The sequence below is a fragment of the Hipposideros armiger genome, unplaced genomic scaffold (assembly GCF_001890085.2).
Source record: "Hipposideros armiger isolate ML-2016 unplaced genomic scaffold, ASM189008v1 scaffold_276, whole genome shotgun sequence".
NCBI classification, from domain to species: Eukaryota; Metazoa; Chordata; class Mammalia; order Chiroptera; family Hipposideridae; genus Hipposideros; species Hipposideros armiger.
This window is the reverse complement of record NW_017731626.1, coordinates 273,775-296,640: the sequence shown is the minus strand read 5'-3', so window position 1 is coordinate 296,640 and position 22,866 is coordinate 273,775. Positions and strand designations below refer to the sequence as shown.

Genomic DNA, 22,866 nt, shown 5'->3' with positions numbered 1-22,866 from the left:
ACAGCTAAGATGCTGAACAACAGCTCAACCTGGAGTTGGGCTGCCATGAGTCGCCGGTGACTGGCGTAGGCTGCAGCCCCTGTGGCAGTGGGTTGCCATGGGCTACCGTATGTGGCCAGCAGCCAGCGTGAGCGGCCAGCAGCCGCCGCAAGTGGCCATCCAGAAGCCGGCAACTGATATGTCTCACCCGGGAAGAGCGCAATGATGGTGCCAACTTGGGCCAGTGAAGCATCGTCTTCCACAACTAAAAATTGAAGAACAAAACGACAGCAACTTGTCTGTTCCCCTTCCCCCAATTCCCCTGTACTGGTCCCATCCCCCCAACTCCCCAATAAAAATCTTAAAAAAAAAAAATTACCTGCAAATTTAGCAGTATCTCCCTCTGGTCTCTTTGTCTCTGGCCTTTCTTTCCAGAAACATATTTCTAATCTCCTTTTTGGACTTTTCCTTCCCTGACGAGGTCAAATGAGGTAGTCTCAAATTTGCATATGAGGAAAGGAGACTATAGTTTATTTGATCTCCTGCTTATCAAGCCACCAGCCACATGTTTATTAGTATTATTGTTTTTATTATTTTTTTTGCCCTAGTTTCCTTCTGCACAATCCAAGTCTCTGATATATGTCCAATAAGAGAAAATCCTTGGGTTTACAAATATTCATGATTTAACACCTCCTTCCGAGTAATTACTAGTACTAATAATAGATATCAATTATTAGCATATCTCTGGGGCAATCCTGGGACATTTTTCCATGCTATTTTATGTTATCTGCATGCAAGCCTATATGGGGGATGCAATTCCATTTACTTCTTAGGCAAAGCTGCTTACTGAGGTACTAAAATGACAGGACCAAGTGGGTATTATGATTCAGTGTAAGAGCTGGGACTGACTCCAGGCTTCACACCCATATTCTGGAATCAGACAGGCCTTTGAGTTTGAGTTTTAATTGCCTTATCCACAAAATGGTGGTAGTATGCTGTACCTACCTCAGTAATCTTGGTCTGCTTTACTGCTCTCAGCCAAGGCTCTTCCTGGAATATGTTTCATTTGTAGATTTCTTCATGTTCATCAAAGTTTGGGATGGTCCTCTCCAAATTATGTGTGTCCTTTATGGGAAACTGCCCCCAAAGCGCTTACATTACTGGAGAGACAGAAAACGGATGTGACGATCTGTCATTAGATGTAAGAGTAGAAAAGAGGGGGCCATAAATAGGTACCTCTAGGATACAGTGACAGCCAAAGATCAGGAGGTGCTGGATTCAGTGGGGAAGGTTCTGCAGAGGAAAAAGATGTGGCCGTGCACATGTGTGTCTCCCTAGCACTGGCACACAGTACCTGGCATGTGCTGGTTGAACTGAACTGGGCCTCTGAGTCAGGATGTCAAGAAAAGCACCGTGGTCTGACGTAGCCTGAGCCAGGACAGGAAGGAATCTGCCCTTCCTGCCACATCTCCCACTCCACTGCGTGTCCTGGGGGAGCACCCTAGAGCTTCTAGAGCAGGCAGATGGCATTTTCTGGGGAGAAAGTGGGTGCCCAGAGTAGACATACAGACCAGCTCAGGGGTCAGCCTTGGTTAGCATGCCCTCTAATGGAGTGACCATATCACCCAACTCCAAGCACTTCCCAAGCGTTGTTCCTCTCTCCCTGGCTGGCTCTGAAATCTGCCCTCTGGGGCATGTCTCTCAGATTCAATCCCCATCTCAGGCATGTGACCTGATTTTGTTCTCTCTCCTTAGAGGGCTCTCTAAGCAGCAGGCCCTCTCTGATTGCAGGATCCTGGGGTACACCTGTTCCTTCTAAGCCCATTCCTGTTTCCTGTCGGCTGCCCAGGCACTCTCTGGGCCCTCAGGAAGCCTGCAGCCCTGCAGCTTACACCTGCAGCCCCTGAGCTCACACATCCAAAGGCAATATCCTGAAGGAGCTTTTTTCACTGCCTGTTTGTGGGACAGGTCTGCCTCAAGCAAGCGAATTTAGACTTTCCATTTCTCATTCCCAGTGTTGGCAAATGGGCTCGGCACAGCACATTCTCATCCTGTTGGTGAGAGTTTCAATGGATTCAAATTTCCACAGGCCAAATTGACCATGTGCACCAAAAGACTTTAGACATGCATAACTTTTGACCCAGCAATACCTTTTCTAGGAATTTTCCTGAGAAAATCATTAGGCAAGTGTACAAAGACATGTACACGATATGGTTCATCAGAGGATTGCTGAAAAAGGAGTAAAGACAACCTCCAAAATTCCAACAATAGGGAACAGATTAAGTAAGTCATAGTACCTCAATAAAATGGAATCCAATTAATTGTAAGAAACAATGGTGTGGAGATATATATATATTATCATAAGCAAAAAGTGGTTACAAAAGTATGTAATGATAATAGGTAGCATTAAGTACTTATATGCCAAACACTATTCTAAGAACTTCACAGATATTAACTTGTTTAATTTTCACACCAACCCCAGTTAGGAAAGCACTGTCACTGTCCCCATTTTACAGGGGCTTGGAGGGGTTCTGTGACTTGCCCAAGGCACACACAAGTGACTGAGCTCGGCAGACTCCAAATTCCACCTTCCTAAATACCATGATTCTGCTTCTCAGAATAGGGTCATATTTGTTTTAAAAAACAAAATGTGTGTGTGTGTGTGTGTGTGTGTGTGTGTAAGAAAGTCTGGAAGAACTGGAATAAAAATATTACTTGAGGCATTATTATAGGATATTGTTATTTTTTATTTAAAAATTTTTATATATACCGCTGTTGTTCATTTCAATAGAATAACTTTACTATTAATATGACAGTTCTTTCTCCCAGTTGTATACAGTACCCATGCTCACGAGGAGTTGAAAAATGTTGTCTTTCAGAAGGTAGGTTGGAGGGTCCACTAGAGTTACTTTTGACAAAGGATCAAGAAGAATCATCTCTATTTCTTTCAGTTTCAGTCGGTACTACTTAGGAACTTTCTTTGTCTTTCTGAATAGTTCAACCAATGTTGAGACCTCTCCACATGTTGAAGATATATTTAAAAATACAAAGGGCCCAGAGAGAGACCACCTTTAATGATGTAGAATGATCCCTGGCATTCTTTGAATGTAAAATTACTCACCTTTTTTTTTCCCCCTTTTTCTTGCTAGTTTTAAGAAAAAGAGAAAGGAGGGAATGTGGTGGTACTTGCAGAGCAGTTTTGATTTCTGCCTCAGTCTCATTGAAACTGACATTCTTTGTACCATTGCATTTCATTTAGAAATGGCTTCCAGATCAGCTTGTCTAGGGGCCCAGGGGCCCCGGGGATCCTCTGCCACTCAGAGTCCAGCTTTCCACTCTTGGTCTCTAGGACTGCCTTTTTCTGAAATGCTCCTTTTTCGGGATTTGCTCAGGGCATGGTTTCTCACCACCAGAACACCTACCTCTATGAGTGAAGGGAACCAGGAGGAGGCAACAGTGCTTTAAAACACACCTGCGAAATGACAGCAATCCCTCCTCTGTGGTCAGCACCCACAGTGCCCCTGTGTGAACACCTCGTTGGACACTCACATCAGCCTATCAGGTAGGTGTGATGATCCCAAGTTTTTAGAAGATGAAGTTGATATTCAGAGAGCTTCGATGACTTGCCCAAGGTCCCACAATCATAATTTAAACACAAATTTGGCTTCAAAAATACACATTTTTATCTCTTTACACTATCCTGACTCTCAGGGATTTACCCACCTGAACTGCTTTGCTTTCTTTCCTTGGGTTTTTTTGAAGAGTGACAGTAAGGGTGTAGGGAACTTGGGCACAAGGGTGGGTGATTTTTTTTAAGTAAAAACTAGTTTTGTATTTTATAACCAGGAGTACATCTTATTCTCTTCAGAAGGTAGGTTAACTAGCTAAATTTCAGAGTTTAAATACACACACACACACACACACACACACACACACACACACACATCCTATCTTAGGGTTTGTAAATGCTTCTGTGGGCCGTATTGATTGAAAGCTCACTGTGCCCTGACTTTGACACTCACTCTACAGTCCGATTCCACTTTCTACCCCTTATACGTGGTCATGGCTGAAACGCAGAGACATCAGTAGAACAAAATATATGGCATTTATTAAACATGTGACATAGATTGTAATATCAAAGTAGAGCATGCATGAACAAATCACTCATTCATTTAACAAAAACACCAATCAATACTGAAAATATGAAATGATTAAATTTCCGCAACATAAAAAAATTGTCTTTCAGTTAAAGTGAGAAAGGGAAAAAAAAATCACAGGTTGAATAAATACAGTGATTTCAGCTGGCTCCATAGAGGCATAAGGCACAAATTAAACAAAGGGATTAGCACATCAGATGGAAGCGTGTGTGCCCACACGAGGGCCATCTCCAGTCGCAGTTCCCACAATCCTGCACACATCCTTGGCATGGAGAGGAGATAACACCTGCGTGCTGGGAATCCTTCCCTCCCACGGTCAAGTTCCCCCAGGTGCCCGTGGTCCTGTGGACAGGTTTCTCTGTTACCAGAGAAGCACTGCCTCTAATACTTTCATGGGTAAACAAAGCTTTCATACAGTAACAAACGATCCTGGCGTGAATAACATGTAATTTCAAATGAATGTCCTTTTCCATCCGAACTGAAGTCTAGTAAAAAAGAAAATAAATCGTGAGGAAATTCTTCTCACAGGACTTCAGTGTCCGCATGGAAAACTAAATGATGCCCAGTACAAACAGCCTGGTAGGCTGGTTGTGTGTTTGAAAAATGACCTTGTAAACCTCCCTCCTGCCCTCCCCCTCCACCTCCACTTTCCTTCATGTTTTAAGAAATGGATGAGAACCTTGGTCATTTCCATTCTGGTTTAAACTGTGTTTAAGAAGAAGCAACAGTCACCCTGTCCAGACTTCAAGCGGCAGACATCCAGGGCCTTTGTCCATCTGTAAAAAGTGCATGTCTCTGAGTGCCTAAGTCAGACTTTTCTTCATGGTTAACTCCAGGACTCGTGCGTATGGGGCATAGCCCCTGGAAGGCATTGCGATTTCACGGGTCCGATCTGTGTGGCTGAGAAATGAGAAAAGGCAGGTCAGGAAGATAACACAAAACTCTCCATACTCTTGGGTAAGACAACTCTAAAAAATAGATTTTCAATACTTAAAAATAGACTATAATAATACAGTTGAATATTTCATTTAAATGTTACAAAAAAACAATTATTTTTAGCAACTTTTAAAGGTTTGGTACATGCTAGGCATCGATGATGCAGAAAATATAAAACATGCTTTGAAGGAACTCATAATTTGGTGGGAAAGTTATGTACATAAATAATTTTAATATGATACGTTGGGTACTATAACAGGGACATAGAGAGCTGTACTGAATATTTTCCATTTGCCCATTCAGATCTAATCTCCCTCTTCTCCACCTCACTCTGCACTCTGGGAAGCTGACCTGAAGGTCAGCATCAATGGGCTTCCTCACCTTTTAGCTTCCAGTTGGTTTTGACTGGGACATGGTAGCAGGGGATGAGAAAACGGAAGGACAGGGAGGTCAGGACACTTCTTCCCTCCTAGTCCAGCAGCAGCTTGCAGTTGGCTATATTTCTCCAGCAGAGGCCCTCAGCTACAGCCCTCCCTCCATCTCCCCCACTGGCTTTCTTCCCCTGCCTCTTCAGGTCCAGGCTGATAACAGCTCCCACTATTACTAGCTCCAGAGTACACCATTGTCCCTTGTTCATTTCCCTTAAAGCTGCCCAAACCTTTGTATATAGTTCTTTCATTTAAGTTTCTTCAACCTCCCCTTCCTGCCAGGACTCTGAGAAATACAACAATTAACATATTATGGGGAAACTGAGGGCAGAACAAGTTAGCACCACTAGGAGGGCATCTGGAAATTCACATGGGAAGGTGAATCTTGAAAGATGCCTAGGCATTCCTCAAGTAGGCAAGGAGGAGATGGGCGTTCCAAGCAGAAGGGACAGTGTGTGCAAAGGCAAAGAAGGGTGAACACAGGGGTCACAGTGTGGAGAGGAGACACGATTGGTACACCCGGGGCAAGGAGTTCATAATGGAAAGGAGCAGAAGATGAGGCCTGATGGAGGAGGGCCCTGGTGCTCTGCTAAGGAGTTCAGAAGGGGGCAGAGGGGACATGCTATGCTCATATTTTTATTCTAGCAAGATGCCTTGGTACCACTGAGGACTGACTGCAAAGGACTCAGTCTGGAGGCAGAAGCTTAATTAGGAGACTTTTTTGCTATTTAGGAGATGAGAGAGCGATGGTGAGAATGTGAACTCCAACAGTAACACTAGAGGTGAAGCAGCAAGAAAAGGCTTGGGAGATATTTGGGAAGTAGGATTAATAAGATTTAGTGACTAAGATGGAGACATATCCCATTTTTTCCCCTCCTGGACACATAATACAACTACATTTCCCAGCCTCCCTTGCAATTCAGTGAGCCTGTGACTAAAAGGGCAGAAGCCATTTACAGTTGACCCTTGAACAACATAGGTTTGAACTGATAAATCCACAAGTAAGTGGACCCGCACAGTTCAAACCCATGTTGTTCAAGGGTCAACTGTATGTTCAGTCAGCAGTTGGGAATCCACGTATGCTGCAGACCAACTTGTTGTACTCAGATTTTTTACTGCAAGGGGGTTGGTGCGCCTAATTCTCCCATTAGTCAAGGGTCAGACTTAGCCTGTAAAAACCTTCTACATAATTCTCTATGCTTTCTCACTTCCCTTTCATGTAGAGGGTACAATAGAGGACCCAAGGGTCCTCAAAAGCCCAGGCAGACTTGCTAGATGGAAGAATCCTGGGTTCCCAAATGCCTGTGTGGAGTAAGACTCTTGCCAACCTGCCTTGGACTGTGGTGTGAGAATTCAGTCTTTACTGTGCTAAGCCACCAGGATCTCTGGGTTGTATGTTACAGCAGCTACACTCCTTATCCTGACTGATGCAATGACCCATTGTGTATATGAGATATAAGACTCAACCCCCTTTCCCCTAACTTCCATGTCCAATCTTACAACAAGTAGTAAGGAATCTACCTCCTTAAATACTGCTTTGTCATCCATCTTCTCTATTCCCTTAGCCACTGCCTTAGTTCAGGCTCTCATAATTTATCTTTGAATATTGGAATATTGTCCTAAATGGTCTCCCTGCCTTCAGTGTTGGCAAAGCCTTCCCCTCTCCCTGAATCCACTGTCCATTTTGCTGTCAGGTATATCTTCTTTAAAAAGACAGTTGGAGCATATTACTCTTCTTAAAACTCTCCAAAGTCTCCCCATTGCTCTCTGGATGAAGTTTAAACCCCCCTGCATGGTCTAAAGGCCTTCTACCATCTCCTGTTATATCTCCAGTCTGGCGTTGCTAAGCAACACACACAGTTCTCATTTACCGCATTGTTGCATACCACTTTGCCATTCTCAAGCTGTCCCCTGCACCTTGAATGCTTCCCTAATCAGGTGGATCTGATGAATTCCTGCTTATATTTCAAGACTCAAACCAAACATCACCTCCTATACGACAATTTCCCCTACTCCCCGCACCAGCGATGGAAATGATCCTTCCTTTCTTTATGCACTCACAGTTTCCTTGAGCGGTGCTGCTCAATTTCCTGTTTCCCAAAGGTTCACTTTTGCTAAACTTTCCCATCAGTAACACCTCCCATTACCCTGCACTGATTTTCAACTAAAGAGTAGTAGGGAGACAGCTTCTTAATGAGGTCTATTAGAAGATTGGGGGTAATTTTAAACTTCACGTCTTTCCCAGAGACTCAATATGTCCTTTTCATGCTCACCACTCCACCTTCCCCATATACACCTTGAAAATGACTGTCATGCCAGCTTCTGACACACCACTGGAAGCATCTTGAACCCACTGGTCACGCATTTGTCTCCTCTGCTTGGGTGTATTCTGGAAGGGTGAAAACCATATCTCACCCATCTTCATGACCCCAGAAGCTCACTCAGGCCAAGCACAGAGCTCTCATTCCATATACAGATGACAAAGGAAACCAGAGGACGAGGGATTTCCAGAAGTAGTTAGTGTCACCTGCCACACAGAGGAAGCCAAGGGATCTGGCAACTCAGGAGTCCCCAGTGACCTCACCAGGCAGTTTAGTGGAATGCCAGGGACAGAAGCCAGATGGCAATTTCTGCCAACTACTGTGAATATTCCACATAACAGAAATGGTCCCCGGTGACAATATCCTAAAAGCCCATAAAATGCAGAAATATTTATAAAGGTGGACCTTCTGGGTTTCAAAAACAGGCTCTCTCATATCCCAAAAAGAAGTTAGGTATTTTATTTAGTTGATTAGTAGGAAACAACAAGATTTCAAGAATGCAAATAATTTCAACCTCATAATTGAAATTCGGCCATATATTTTAACACATTAAGGCTATTGTTAACCTTTTATGAATCCATAAAGGGGCAGTTCCCCTGTGGGAAACAATAGCAGAATCAGCAACTAAAGCTTTAACAAAAGCTACTTTGTGTTCTGGTCTCTACAACAGAAATTTGAAAATGTAGGCATTTTAAAGTGCTTACTATGTGCTAGGAACTTATGACCACAGGGAATATTTTCATTAAATTGTACCTATAAGACATAATTTATGAGTTTGCTGGAAACCAAGTTTCATTTAGGGAAGGAGAAAGAAGTTTCTTCTTTCAGTTTTTTGTTTTTCACTTTTCTCTGTGAACTAAGGTTAGCTGATCGGAAATTGCTCTCAGTGGCTTTAATTAATGTATATCAAACCTTTCAAATTGAGCTCTTCAGTCTTTTATTTAAAAATAGGTGTTTAAAAGCCTCTGAAGTCACAGTGAGCACCTTTCCAGCTCTCCCCTCTCTCCCTGTTCTATTAGAGATCTTTGCTCTCTAGAAAATCATGTAACACCGAGATTAGATGGAGGGGGAGAATTTGAGGAGAAACTGGAGGCAGATGGTACTGATTAGACTAGACATAGACGACACTAGTCTCAAGCAATGGAATGGAATGGGAAAGTATGAAGCAAATCATGAAGAAAAAAAGATAGCACTGTATGAGTGAATTAGCTTAGGAGCAAACAATTCATGGCTCAAAGGTGACTGCAGTATATTGACGCTTAGGTAACTGGGAAAGTGGTAGCGGCAAAACAAAAATATGAAAATGTGGTCATTGCATTGGGGACATTATGCCTGTATCTCACTTAATTAACTCGGCAAGCTTTTGAGAGAATTGCTATCAAAATTTTGCTGTTCTAGGTGTGGAAACTGAGACACAAAGAGGTTAGAAATTTGCCCAAAGCTATAGATGTAGCAGAGACAGATCCAAGACCCAAACCTGGATCTATCTTCCAGACAGTTTTCTTAACGCCTACTAAGAGAACTGATTTTGATGAAAAAATGGACTCACACAGCAATGGACAGGGTGAGTATGAATATCAAGCAGACACCAGCTGAGGTGGTCAGCAGGCAGCCAGAAATGAGGGCTTGCATGCAAAAGAGAGGTTGAACTACGGGATGGCTCAGCCACAGGGAGGCAAGCGGTAAAGTCACGAGACCTGATGCCATCTTTGCAGAAACTACTGTAACCAATATAGAATCCTGAAGATTTCCCATGGTCTTAGAGGAAAAAGAGGAGCCATCAAAAAAGATGGAGGACGGGCCAAGGAAGTAGGAGAGAACCAGGAGGGAGAAGTCTTCCAAGGGTAAGAAGCAGACATTCTTCTGCATAGGAAGAACTGTCAAATGCTACAGAGGGATGGCTCCAGTCAGTAAATATTAAGTGCCTGTCATTTGTGAGGCACTATTCTAAGTAAGTCCCAGGGAGACTGCAATTAGTGAAAAGGATGCAAATCCCTGCCTACATGAAGCTTACATTCTGGGGTGGGGTGGGGGGAAGAGAGACAATAAACATAAAGAAGTAAGATGTTAAGCAAGAAACACTTCTTCCTAGTTTTTTATTAAATAAATCAATCATATTATAAAACAGATCAGCTGCGTTAAGTCCCCACTTGCTATGTGCCTTTTATTCATTCAGCCAACAAATGCTTAGTAAGCATCAAGTAAATGCTAGAACAGGGGATGGCAGCCTAGGGTCCCTGTCCACAGGCGTACACAGTGTTGGCAGGGACAAGTGAGATGGGCGGAGGGGTAAGAAAAAGGGCTTGATGGCTCTATAAGTAAAGAAAAGGCTGATTTCATTTTTTTCAGCAGTACATAAAAATAGAGCCGCTCTAACAGTCAAACGCTATTAGCCTAGCACAGGGTCATAACCCTTGCAGGTATAAGGAGAAATGAGTCATTGGTGTCAGGCTTTGTGCCTGGTACCTGGGACATGCTGGGACCACTCCGATGTCTCAGCTGACAGATCTCATCAACTACTAGGCATTCCAGGGTTTTAGGCAGTATCTAAAGGGTTTCAAACCACTGATAGTTCAATTGAAGAGCTCAATGCATACTAATACACTATACACTTGATTAAACTATTAATGCATTTAATGGAATTGGTAATAACCACCAAAAGAAATTAAGTTAATGAAATTGTCTTAGCACACTCAAATTCACTTATATTTGATAGTGTCTTACATGTAAAATCAGAGTTTTTATTAGTTGATAGTAATAATAGCTATTATGTATTAAGGGCTTAACTTCAGTCTAGTTATCATGCTAAATACTTTATACACATTTTCATGTAATCCTCATAGCAACCCTATGAGATTTGATATCGCCATCTTCATTCCCATTTTCGGGTTGAAATAATTGAGGCTTAAGAGAGATTGAGTAGCTTGCCCAAGGCCGCGCTCAGGTGGCCGCTGGCTGGGCAGGGAACCGCAGCAGCCTGAGGTGTCCCAACTGGACTACACTACCTAGTTCTTCGTGGGAGAAGAACAGGTAGTAAGAACAAAACTTCTGAATCAGTGAGACTTAATTCAATACTTTCATTGATCTAAAACCTTTTGGAGGGTGCTCTTTTAGAATTATGCTGGAAATCTTTAAAGGGGATCTTTAGTTAGTTAGATGCAAGTTTGAAATCCAAGTAAGAACCAGGAATTTTGTTAGAATATACGCAACCCAATTTAGCAACTCTCTATATATTGAGTATTTTAAAACCACAAATGTACCACCCCAGGACTCAGAATGTCTCATCCTAATCCTTGTTGTGTGGCTTCCAGTCAATCATTTTATCTTTCTGGGCCTCAATTTTTGTATCTATAAAACATAGGGATTAAACTGGACCAGGGGGTTCCAATTTGTTTTGACCATATAACAAAATAAAACAACTTGTTTTGTTATCCAAACAAAAACTTACTTGGAATCCCACTAAAAGCTGAGTTTTTCTCAGGTTGTTTTCTTTTTTGTGTGCGGGAGGGTCCCCACAGGTCAGCTCGTTGCTAACCCTCTCACCCTCAGAGACCTAGCACAGAGTATGGCAGTTCTCAGAAGCGCAGGTTCAGCCCTGAATTATCTCTAAAGACCCCGTGCTCCTCACCACCCAGACTTGCATGGCGCCTGTCACATAGTAGGCACTTAATAAATATTTGTGAGGAAACGAATGAAATATTATTCTGCCTTTTCGGAAATACGGATATGTAGTTTTCATTTCCTCTGCTGATTGACCTAGGTAGTTAAAGTGCTAAGATGGATCCTGGGGGAAACCAAATGTTACATTTATGGAAAAGCTGCTTTTAGATACTGACGTGGCTTCCAAGTTCACCGTGGCCATAAGTTAAGGGTCTGTCAGCACTTCCATTATGAAAACCGCTTTGTGGTTTCATAACTTCACCATAAAAGTTTGCTTCAGGCTATCCTTTGGCATACAAATTGAAAAGCTTGTTTTAAGCCAAAATGTGGGAATTAGAAAACAAACAATTTATTGGTTTCAGACATAGTTTTGTACCCGTCCTAGCCAAACAAGATTTATTATGTGGGCAATTAGAGTGGACTCAGCCACTTGGTTCTTGAAAAATAAAAACGGAGGGAAATGGCCAACTATTTATATTTCAAAAGGAGTCCCTGGGCACGCCCAATCATTCCTTTTGGCCACATTTTTATTATGTACATTGTACCCCACATGGATGAGACCTGGAGTCTGTTTACATATTCTTTTCCCTTTTTTCTCTTTTCTTTTTTTTTTTAACATTTTCTATTAATCATATCAGAATGATGAAATTGTCTTGTGTTCACCAGAAAGCAAGCAATGTAAATGAGAACAACGTGACTTTGTGACTTTGGTTACCTAAATCACAAGCTACATGTCATTGGTGTCCTTCTTGTACATTTGTTTTATGCCTTCTTTGGGCCAAGCACAGTTTTGAGCATCTAGAGATTGGTGGGTTAGTTACTGATTCACAGGCTCTAATCTTACTAGGGAAAGACCCAGGCATGGGCCTGTGGAGCAGCTTAACATCGAACACATCAGTCCTCTAGCTCAGAAATGCAACTGAATGAAGCAGGCTACAGTTATTGTATATCTGCTCATGACTGAAACACATCGTTTATTTTTCAATCTGATCCAGCGGTTGACAATATTCTGTTTGATGGTGGAGAACAGATGAATTTTGCTCAAGATTTGGACTCTCCCTTCTCTACATTACTAAGGCATATCACAGGGTCCTCTCACACTGTTGTAAATTACTGCCCAATATCTGTCTCCACTTCCAGACTGCACTCTGGGACAGGAACTAAATTTCATTCTCCATATCATAACTGTCTGGCACAGATGTTTGCTGAATGAATGAACAAATGAAGGAAGGAACCAATAGATGCACTAACTGATAGGGCCAATCTCTCTCTGAAGTGTCTTCCCCAGCTCTCTCCTTGGCTATCCCCTCTGCCCTGCACCATACCCCTGCTCCCACAGAAACCAGTCAGGCGCTTCAGCAGCCACCACTTATCTTTGCAGAAACATTTTTGATAGAAAGAATGCAATTTTGGTAATAACAGCCCAATAAAGTATTTTCTTATGTCAAAGAAGAATTTGAGTTAGAAAAACAGGAAATTCCAAAATACCTGGGTAGCAGATCACAGCCCACTCCAATCTCTCTGGTTTCCACTTCAGTCGTGGGCTGGGTTTCTGTTAAATAGTCCAACCTGCTTTGTAGTTCATTATTCTAGAGATGAGGGAAAAAGTACTTTTAGTAAAGCACATATATCTCCCCCACAAATATGCTTGATACAATTTACGTGTATTATCAGATTTCACCCCATGACATGGACATCACAATGTATTTACTGAGCACCTCGTATACAGTAGGAATTGAAGAACTACATTGATTAAATACTTACAAATAGCTTTCTATGAGTGTACACACACATGTATCCAATTTTACATAAATGGAAACAAAATATCCTAATCTCTACATAAATCTGTTTTTCTCTTAACAGTTTGTTGTGAATACCTTTCCACATTTATTAGTTTTCTTTTTATGTCAACAAGCTATTTTAATGGGTTCATAGCATTCCATTGTATAGATGTACATTATTTATTTAACTACTCTCTTATTGATGGGCATTTAGATATTTAATACTTTTTTTTGCAATTATAAATAAGGTACAGCTCAACTTTTTATACTCCCTTATTAAACCATAAAATGAGTAAGTCTATTAATTTAATTTAGTGGGAAATACCTCTATAACTTAATAATTAGTATTTCATAGGTGTGGAAAATTCAGAATCTCAAGCATATAAAGTAGAACAAGCTCCTTGGGATTAAAATTAGCATTCTAAATAGTTTTTTTTCCAGGCCAGGGCCAAACATTACGTAGGTTGATTATTAGATGCTCAGGAATTGGAAATTTGCCCCATGGGGGAAATGAAGGACAAAGAAGCAAAAAAGTTGAGGATATTAGAATGAAAACAGATGAAGTGATGGTGTCTAAAATCAAAGGGCAAAATCATACACACAAAATTCATAGAGAGGTGAACAGTGGTTATCTCTGTATATTGAGATTTTTGGATTTTTTAAAAAAATTCTATATATTTTCCTATAACTCTAGACTAGATTGTCATGAGGCAATGACCATATCTATATATATCCTTGAAACATGGCATGTAGGAGGTGCAAGAAATATTTACTGAATAAATAAATGTATAAATAATTCTACACAGAGCATATTATTTGCATAACTAGGAAATGATTACAGCACTTATCTTTCCTTCTTTTTAAGTTGGAGCTGAAGCTGAAGCACTGTTCTAAGGCATTAACCTAGCACATGGAAGTTGAAAAGTTCTATGGAAACAGAGGCTTATTTGTTTGAAAGAAAGAATGCAGGTTACAGCTCAGTAGCTCCTGCTCTGAATGGGTGATACCAAGAGCAAAGCAGCAGCTCTGGCACAAGCTTGTGCTCTGTAGGATATAAAGGACTATGGATTCTTTCTAATAAATGGGAAATGGTGTAAAGGAAGAGAATGCATTCCAGACTGCCTAGCAGTTGACAAGCCATGACAGATCTATAGACTCTGAATCTATCACCTGATACTCAGTATGGGAGAATAGTGCTGGCTCACTGCCAGGGGTACATCAACATCCATTCTCATTCTCTCTCTCTCTCTCTCTCTCTCTCTCTCTCTCTCTCTCACACACACACACACACACACACACACACACACACACATCCCTTCCCTGGCAATATCTGGATTCTCCCATTCATACGAAAAGAGAAAGGTAAAAGAGGTCTGCCCTTTAACAAGTCCCAGCAAGTCCCTTTTGGTGCAGACTTTGAGCATTAGGATTTCACAGAATGCTGGGGTTACCACCTATATAGTTAGGGGCATAAAAGACAAGGTTAACAAATGCGTCCCAACTGGCACACAGTGAATAGTGAACAGGTAGCCCCAAATTCTTTGTTTGTTCTATTTTTGTTCTATTTCATAGGAATTCTATGTGTACACATCGGATACTCACTGAAGCACTGAAATAAAAAACTCGTGAAAATTTAATGCAGTCAGTAAAAAAAACAAAAAAAAAACAACTGAGTATCTACTATGTATCAGATATTGTGTAAAAGTAGGTGAGGGAAAGTAGTTAGCAGTTAAAACAAATAGGGCATGATTTGCAACCCTTGAGAAGCTCTGTCTTGTGGGAGTACAGACAACTAAGCAGAAAATAACAGGAAAAAATAGTAAGTCCATGCCAGAGGGACCCACCGACTATTAAGGGGGGATTCAGAGGAGATGCCTAACTCAAGATTAGGAGGAGGACTGAACTGTAAGTGAAGATTTCCTGGAGTAAAGCAAGGGAAACAGAGTAAAAGAAACAAAGGAGATGAGTATTCTAGAATTGTGGAAACATACCAGGTTGAGGAAAGACATCATACTGCAGTTTACAGGTGGGCAGGAATTAGTTATAAAGGGGTGCCTAAGCCATTACAAACATCTTACACCCAATCCTATAAGACCACGGTCAACACTGGATTTTATTACAATCACTTGGGCTCCCAAGTAAAAATTGTACTGAAAAGAAATAAAACTACAGGCAGGAAGATCAAGCAAAGAGGTCATTAAGAATTTCCAGTTAAGGGTGGCTGGTTAGCTCAGTTGGTTAGAGCACAGTGCTCACAACACCAATGTTGCCGGTTCGATCCCCACATGGGCCACTGAGCTGTGCTCTCCAAAACTAGATTGAAACAACTACTCGACTTGGAGCTGATGGGTGCTGGAAAAATACCTGTTCCCCTCTACCCAATTACAAATAAATAAATAAACAAAAATAAAATATTTTCCAGTTAAAAGAGTGAGAGCTGCACATCTAGTGTAGAAGGATAAGTGCTTAACAAACAGTCCTTTTGCAAAGAATAACTATGAACTCTGGACAAAGACAAAAAAAGAGTTCAATCTGGATATTGAACAAAAACAGGCTAGTTTTAGGGGAGAGATAAAACTTGGGGCAAGTGACAAGCATAGAATGGCTTCTCCGTGATTTGCCCAAGAGCAGCACAATCATAGTGGTGGCAGCACAGCTACAGTAAAAATTCAATAGAAAGGTCATCTTTCTGGCAGAATAAACAAGGAGAAAAGAGCCCAGGATAACCAGGGTTACCAAAAGTAAAGGGGAAGCCCAAAAGGAGAAGCTGGAAATCTTAAATTCTGCATATAGACTCAGCTCGCCTGTGGCAGACCCCTGACCATGCATGTATGGGGCAAACTGAAAGAAATTTGCAGCCATGGGTCAAAGAACTGAACTGCAATTGAGTTATGGCCCAGTCACTACAAGCATGGCAGGTTGTAATTGTGTCTAACCAAATTCATTACCTTCTAAAGTGAACCTCAATGCTCCTCAGAAAGATTTAAAAGAGACCCCAAAATTTCCACAGCAAAACATTTACAATATCCAGAAAATAATCCAGAATTACTTGACATGGAAGAGTTAGGAAAGTGTGACCCATTCCCAAGGGAAAAGAGAATCAACAGAGGCCAATCCTGAGGTGACTCAGATGTTGGAATTTTCAGACAAGGGCTTTAAGACAGCCATTATAACTATGCTGAATGAGGTAAAGGAAAAATATCCTTGTAATTGATGAAATAGTTTTTAAAAATCAACAGAAAGAAATCGAAAATATAAAAAAGAACCAAATGGAAATTTAAAACTGAAAATCACTCGATTGACTTAGGAATGGAGATGACAAAGGAAGAAGTTGCTAAACTTGAAGACGCATTAATAGAAATCACTTAACCAAAATAAGACAAAGATTGAAAATAATAAGTGGAACTTCACAGAATTGTGGGACAATTTCTAAAAACCTAATATAGGGACACTGAAATCACAGAAGGAAAAGAGAGAGAAACTAGAGCAGAAAAAAATATTCAAAGAAATAATGGCTGAAAACATCCCAAATTTGGTGTAAGACATAAATTTACAAATTCAAGAAGTTTGGCAAATCCCAAAGAGGTTAAATTCAAAGAGATACACACTTTGGTACATCCTAAGCAAACTACTAAAAACCACAACTAACGAAAAATCTTGAAAATAATCCTGTATAGGTGAACAATCATTTGAATTACCACAGATTTCTCATCAAAGTCTATGGAAGCCAGAAGACAGTGAGTACAATGAGAAACCGTCAACCTAGAGCTCTGGATGTTTCAGGAATGATGGTGAAATAAAGAAGTTACTTTCAGAAAAGAGAAACTAAGTGAATTTGTCACCATTTGATCTGCACTTCATGAAATGCTAAACAAGAATTCTTTAGGCAGAAAAGAGATGATTTCAGAGAGAAACTCAGATTTTCAGAAATGAATGAAGAATGTCAGGATAGCATATGAGTAAATATGAAAAACTATGTTTTCTCTCTTTTTTTTCCAAAGAAAACCACATTTAATATTTGGCATATTTCTTTTTGGGCCTTTATTATCCCCCATTCTCTCATGTGTAATTGGATTATACTATAAATACTTTCATATTTTGTTCTTTTAATTTATAAGCATTTCCTATTGTAAACACTTTAATGGCTGCATTATATTTTCTCTTAATTTCTTTAAAATACATATGATTGTAAAGCAAAAATTATAACAATGTGTTGTAGGTATAATACATATATGTATGAATATGTGTGTGTGTGTGTGTGTGCACGTGTGTGTACATATATACATACCAGGGGTGCCAAAAAATGTACACATTTTAAGAGATGTTATCTATGTATGATTTTTCAAAGTTGAATTGAATTCCATAGCAATGTGTAGTACGACATTTGCTCAAAAGATGGTATTAATCAAATGAACATTAGTGTCATTCATTATATTACAACTTTAATACAGTGTTTTCCTTTCTTAAAATGTGTATACATTTTTTTGGCACCATAAATATCTATTATCTATCTATCTATCTATCTATCTATCTACCTATAGAAAGAGATATATACACATATATTAACTGTAACAGCAAGGGGAGGAGTAAATAGAAGTATATCATTGCAAGGCTTCTAAATTTTACATGAAGTGATACAATATTACCTCTAAGTGGACTGTGAACTGTTAATGATGTATATTGCAATATTTAGAGAAACTACTTTTTGAGAAAAGACACATACAAAATGCCAGTTAATAAATTAAAATGTAATTCTAAATAATACTGAAGTAGTCCAAAGAGAAGAGAAACAAAACAAACAAGTAAACAAACAAACAAACAAACAAAAACCAGTGGGAATAAATAGAAAACAAATAATAAAATGGTAGACCTAAATCCAACCATATCAATAATAATTAAATGTCAATGGACTATATATACTCCAATTAAAAGACAGACTATCAGAATGTATATACAAAAGGAAAACTCAACTGTATATTGTCTATAAGAGATGCATATAGAGGCATGGATCAGTTGAAATAAGTGGATAGAAAATACATACCATGCAAACATAAGGGCAGGAATGGTTATATTCAAATCAGATAAAATAGACTTCAAGACAAAGGGTATGAACAAAGGTAGTGACCAACATTTCATAATAATGAACAGGCCAATTCATCCCCAGACATAACAATAAAAAATGTGTATGTACCTAATAACAGAGCTTCAAAATACCTGACATCAAAAATGACGGAATCAAAGAAACAGATGACTTAAAGCCATAGAAAAGGATTTTAGCACCCCTCCTTCAGCAATTGATAGGCTAATTATATAAAAACAAGGAAAAACATAAATAATCTAAACAATATTATCAACCACCTAAATCTAATTGATATTTATAGAATGCACACAAAAACAGCAGGATATGCATTCTTTTTACAATATTTAACCAACAGAAACCATATGCTGAGCCATAAAACAAGTCTCAATAAATTTAAAAGAATCAAAACCATACAAAGCATGTTCTGTGACCATAACAATTAAATCAGAAATCAAAAACAATAAGATATCTAAAAAAACCTCGACTACTTGGAAGTTAAACAACATACTTCTAAATAATCCATAAGTCAAAGAAGACTCTCAAAGGAAATGAGAAAATATTTTGAACTGGATAATAATGAAAATACATCATATCAAAGCCTGTAGGATATAGCTGAAGCAAAGCTTAGAGGGGCATTTATAGCTTTAAAGGCTTATATTAAAAAGAAGGAAGGTCTAAAATCAATGACCTAAGGCCTACTTCAAGAAGCTAGAAAAAGAAGAAGAAAGTAATACCAAAATAATTAGAAGGAATATCAGAGCAAAACTCAATATAATAGAAAACAGACAACAGAGAAAATCAATAGAGCCAAAAGCCATTTAAATTTTTTTAAACCAACAAAACTGATAACCCTTTAACTAAACTGATCAAAGAAGATGGGGGGAAGAAGCAAGGTTCAAATTACTAATATCAAGAATTAAAGAGATACCAAAAGGAAGCAATTAGGTATTTACATGGGGAAAAAAGATCATTAATCCTTACTTTATACAAAACACAAAAATAAACTCCAAATGGATCCTATTTCTAAATTGAAAAGGAAAAACAATAAAATTTTTAGAGGAAATCAAAGGAGAAAATCTTTGACCTCGTAGTAGGCAAAGATTTCTTAGGATAAAAAAAGTACAAACCCTAAAAGAAAAAATTGATAAACTGAACTTTATCAAAAATCAAAATCAAAATAACAATATCTTCAAAATATAATCAAGAAATTGAAAAAACAAATGGAATGAGAGAAAATGTTCATAATATATATATCTGACAAAGAACTGGTATCTAGACTATATAAAGAACTCCTACTACTCAATAATAAGAAAACTAAAAACAATTCATAAATTATATAAATGTGTAACCACTACACTGTACACCTGAAACTAATATAAAATAATATCAAATGTCAACTATAACTGAAAAACATATCATCCTGGGGATATAAAGTACAGCATAGGGAATACAATCAATAATGTTGCAATAACTATGTATGGTGTCAGATGGGTAATAAATTTATTGAGACTATCACTTTGTGAGGTATATAAATGTCTAATCAATATGTTGTTTTGTACACCTGAAACTAATAAAAAAAAACTTAAAAGTTAATAAAATAATGGGCAAAAGGTTTGAACACACACTTCAAAAAACAAGATATATAATGGCCAATAAGCATGTTAAAAGATGCTCACCATCATGAGTGACGACAAAATACAAATAAAGAATCACAATGAGAGACCACCACACACCCTCTAAAATAGCTAAATTAAAAAGGCTGACAATACCAAGTCAGGGTGAGGATGTGGAGAAACTGGAACACTTGAACTGCCGGTGGAAATATAAAATACCACAACCCCTTTAACAAACTGATTGGCAGTTTCTTTAAAAGTTAAGCCTACATCTACCATAAAATCCAGCTATTACACTACTAGGAATTTACACAAGAGGAATAAAAACATATGTCCACATAATGACTTGTACAGTAATGTTCATAGCAGCTTTATCCACAATTGCCCCAAACTGGAAACAACTCAAGTGTATGTCAACAAGTGAATGGACAAATAAATTGTGATATACTCATACAATAGAATACCAATCTGCAATACAAAGAATGCATACAACATAGGTATATCTGAAATCATTATGCTGAGGGACACTAACAAGTACACACTATACGATTACATTTATATAAAATGCAAACAGGTACATAGTGACAAAAAGTGATAAAAGTGACCCTTCCCCCTGAAAAAAAGTGGTTGCCTTGGGTGAATGGAGAAAAGGATTGCCAGGGGACACAGAGAGGCTTTGGGGACTGATGGAAATGTTCTGTCTTGACTGTGGTGGCGGTTTCTCAGGTATATACAACTGTCAAACCTCATCGAATGACACACTTTATTTTTTCATGGAGGTATAATTGACACATAACATATTAGTTTCAGATATACATGATTTGATATTTGTATATATTGCTAAAAGATCACTACAAGTCTAGCTAACATCCATCACTATGCAATTTAAATAGATTTGGTTTATTTATGTAAATTAATACACAACAAGGTTGACAATAAAAAAAAATAAAAGATGGTGAGAGCCTGAACATGGGTATTATGAGGAAAGTTAGAGAGGGAGGGACAGATTTAAGAAATACTTAAAAAATAAAATGGGCAGGACTTGATACAGGAAAACAAAGACTATCTGTTCTCCACCTTGCAGAATAGGACTTAAGGAGGACCGGCAAAGAGCAGCTCAGACTGTTGCCTGGCCTGTGCTCTGTAAAGGATTGCTCTAGGATTGAGAAGCGGGTTCCAGGGTTTTCCTGCTTTCAGATACCACCACCTTGTGTTTAGATGTGAAATGCATGCCACAGGGTGGCTTGGGAGGCTGTGTGCCTTCTAGGAAGGAAGGACCTAGTATGGCACCTTTGGGCATTTTGGGGAAATTATGTCACAGATGTATGGCAGCCGCCTCCTCCCCCAACTCTCTCAGGCCCAGGGGAGTGAGCAGCAGAGCTGTCGCACATGCACTAAATAAGAATGTGTGTCCAATAAAGCGCGAATGTGGAGCCCTGGTGCCTGGTGCTGCTGCCCCTGTATTACACAGGAAAATTAATAATAGTCCCAGGAATGCACAACAGACACGTGGAGAAGTTTATGGACCACACAATCCATATTAACTGCAGGATGGACAAAATCAAGACATTTGACTCCTTTCTTCTGACTTTCCAGAGATTTTTGTGTAGGATTTCCAGCAGAGAAAAATGAAATGTAATCTGTTTAGAGTTTCAGTCAGCTTATCATCCTATGAAGATAAATGCTTGTCATTTTATCTTAATAACATCTTCTCTATCAAAAATAGGAGATGGGGTATTTCTTCTTCCATAGGTGAGCAAATAAAAAATTGTTTGCAAAAAGGAAAAAAAAATGGGTATGTTTTTGTATCAGGAAGATTTTAAATTGAATGATGAAAATGCAGTCTGATGGGGCCAGGCTAGGCAAACTTTTAGGAGTCTGGTGGGAGTAGGGACTGCAAAATCAAATGAGTTTAAGCATAAGTAAGTAAAAATGATGAATTCAGGGACCAGAATAATCCACATTTTTCTCTTTAAAAGAAGTGAGGAGAAGGCAGAGGAAGAGAAAGAGGAGGAAATATATATCAATGACAATAAAAGGAATCCCTGGGACCTAGACAATGGAAGAAACATTGAACACATAAGCATTCACTATGAGCCACGTACTTTTCTAGCCACTTAGTATTAACTAATTGAACCCTTGTAACAACTCTATGGAGAGGATAACATTGCAAAGAGAGGATCCCTTTGACAGGTGAGTAAATTAAGACACAGAGCAGTTAAATAATTTGCTCAACGTCACATAACTAGTAGATGGCAGAGCTCAGATTTGAGCTCAGGCAGTCTGGCACCACAGTCTGCAATTAGGCCCTTAAAAAAAAGGTTTCACCTTCACTAATAAGACAGGATGTAGGCGTTTACTAGATTTGTCCACCAAAACTTTTCAAAGAGATCTGAAACACCACCATTGGCATCATTACGGTTTAAGGCAGAGGATGGAAAGTCATAAACATGTTTAAAAATGACTGGTGTTTGAATAGGTCAACACAATAGAAATTCTCAGTGGCCAACAGAATCCTGTATTGTAAAGCAATATAATTATATAAATTTAGAAAACGTCAATGTGACCTCGTAATCTTAAAAAGACACACACATTTTCTCCAATTCTGAATCTACTAAAAGTGGTCTAACAGTAGGCACAGTGCTTCAGCCCACTACCAATTCTCATGCCAGATAGTCTTCCATATAGTTCTCCCCTACAATGAACTCCTTGGAGACAGGCCAGTATCAAATCTCAGGACAGGATGGAAATGGGGACAGGTCTGAAATATCTTGTTGTTGCCTACCTGGGCAAAGAAATTAAGGTAGGAGAACACTCCCACCTGAATTGTAACACCTGGAGCATCAAAACAAGAAGGAAGCGAAAGAAGGAATCATTATGGAAACAAGGTTGAGTCTGAGAAATGCTTGTG

General features: G+C 39.3%; 1 protein-coding gene across 1 annotated transcript in view; it reads right to left on the bottom strand.

The window, feature by feature from the left end:
* Positions 1-4,065: 4,065 nt before the first annotated feature.
* MYZAP (myocardial zonula adherens protein) overlaps positions 4,066-22,866 on the bottom strand; it is a 133,344-nt gene continuing 114,543 nt past the window's right edge. The window contains exons 12-13 of the mRNA XM_019657524.1: positions 12,970-13,070; positions 4,066-5,036 (exon numbers count right to left, since the gene is read on the bottom strand). Of these exons, the coding sequence (XP_019513069.1) occupies positions 4,940-5,036; positions 12,970-13,070 (198 nt within the window). The 3' untranslated portion in view covers positions 4,066-4,939. The remainder of the gene's footprint in view (positions 5,037-12,969; positions 13,071-22,866) is intronic.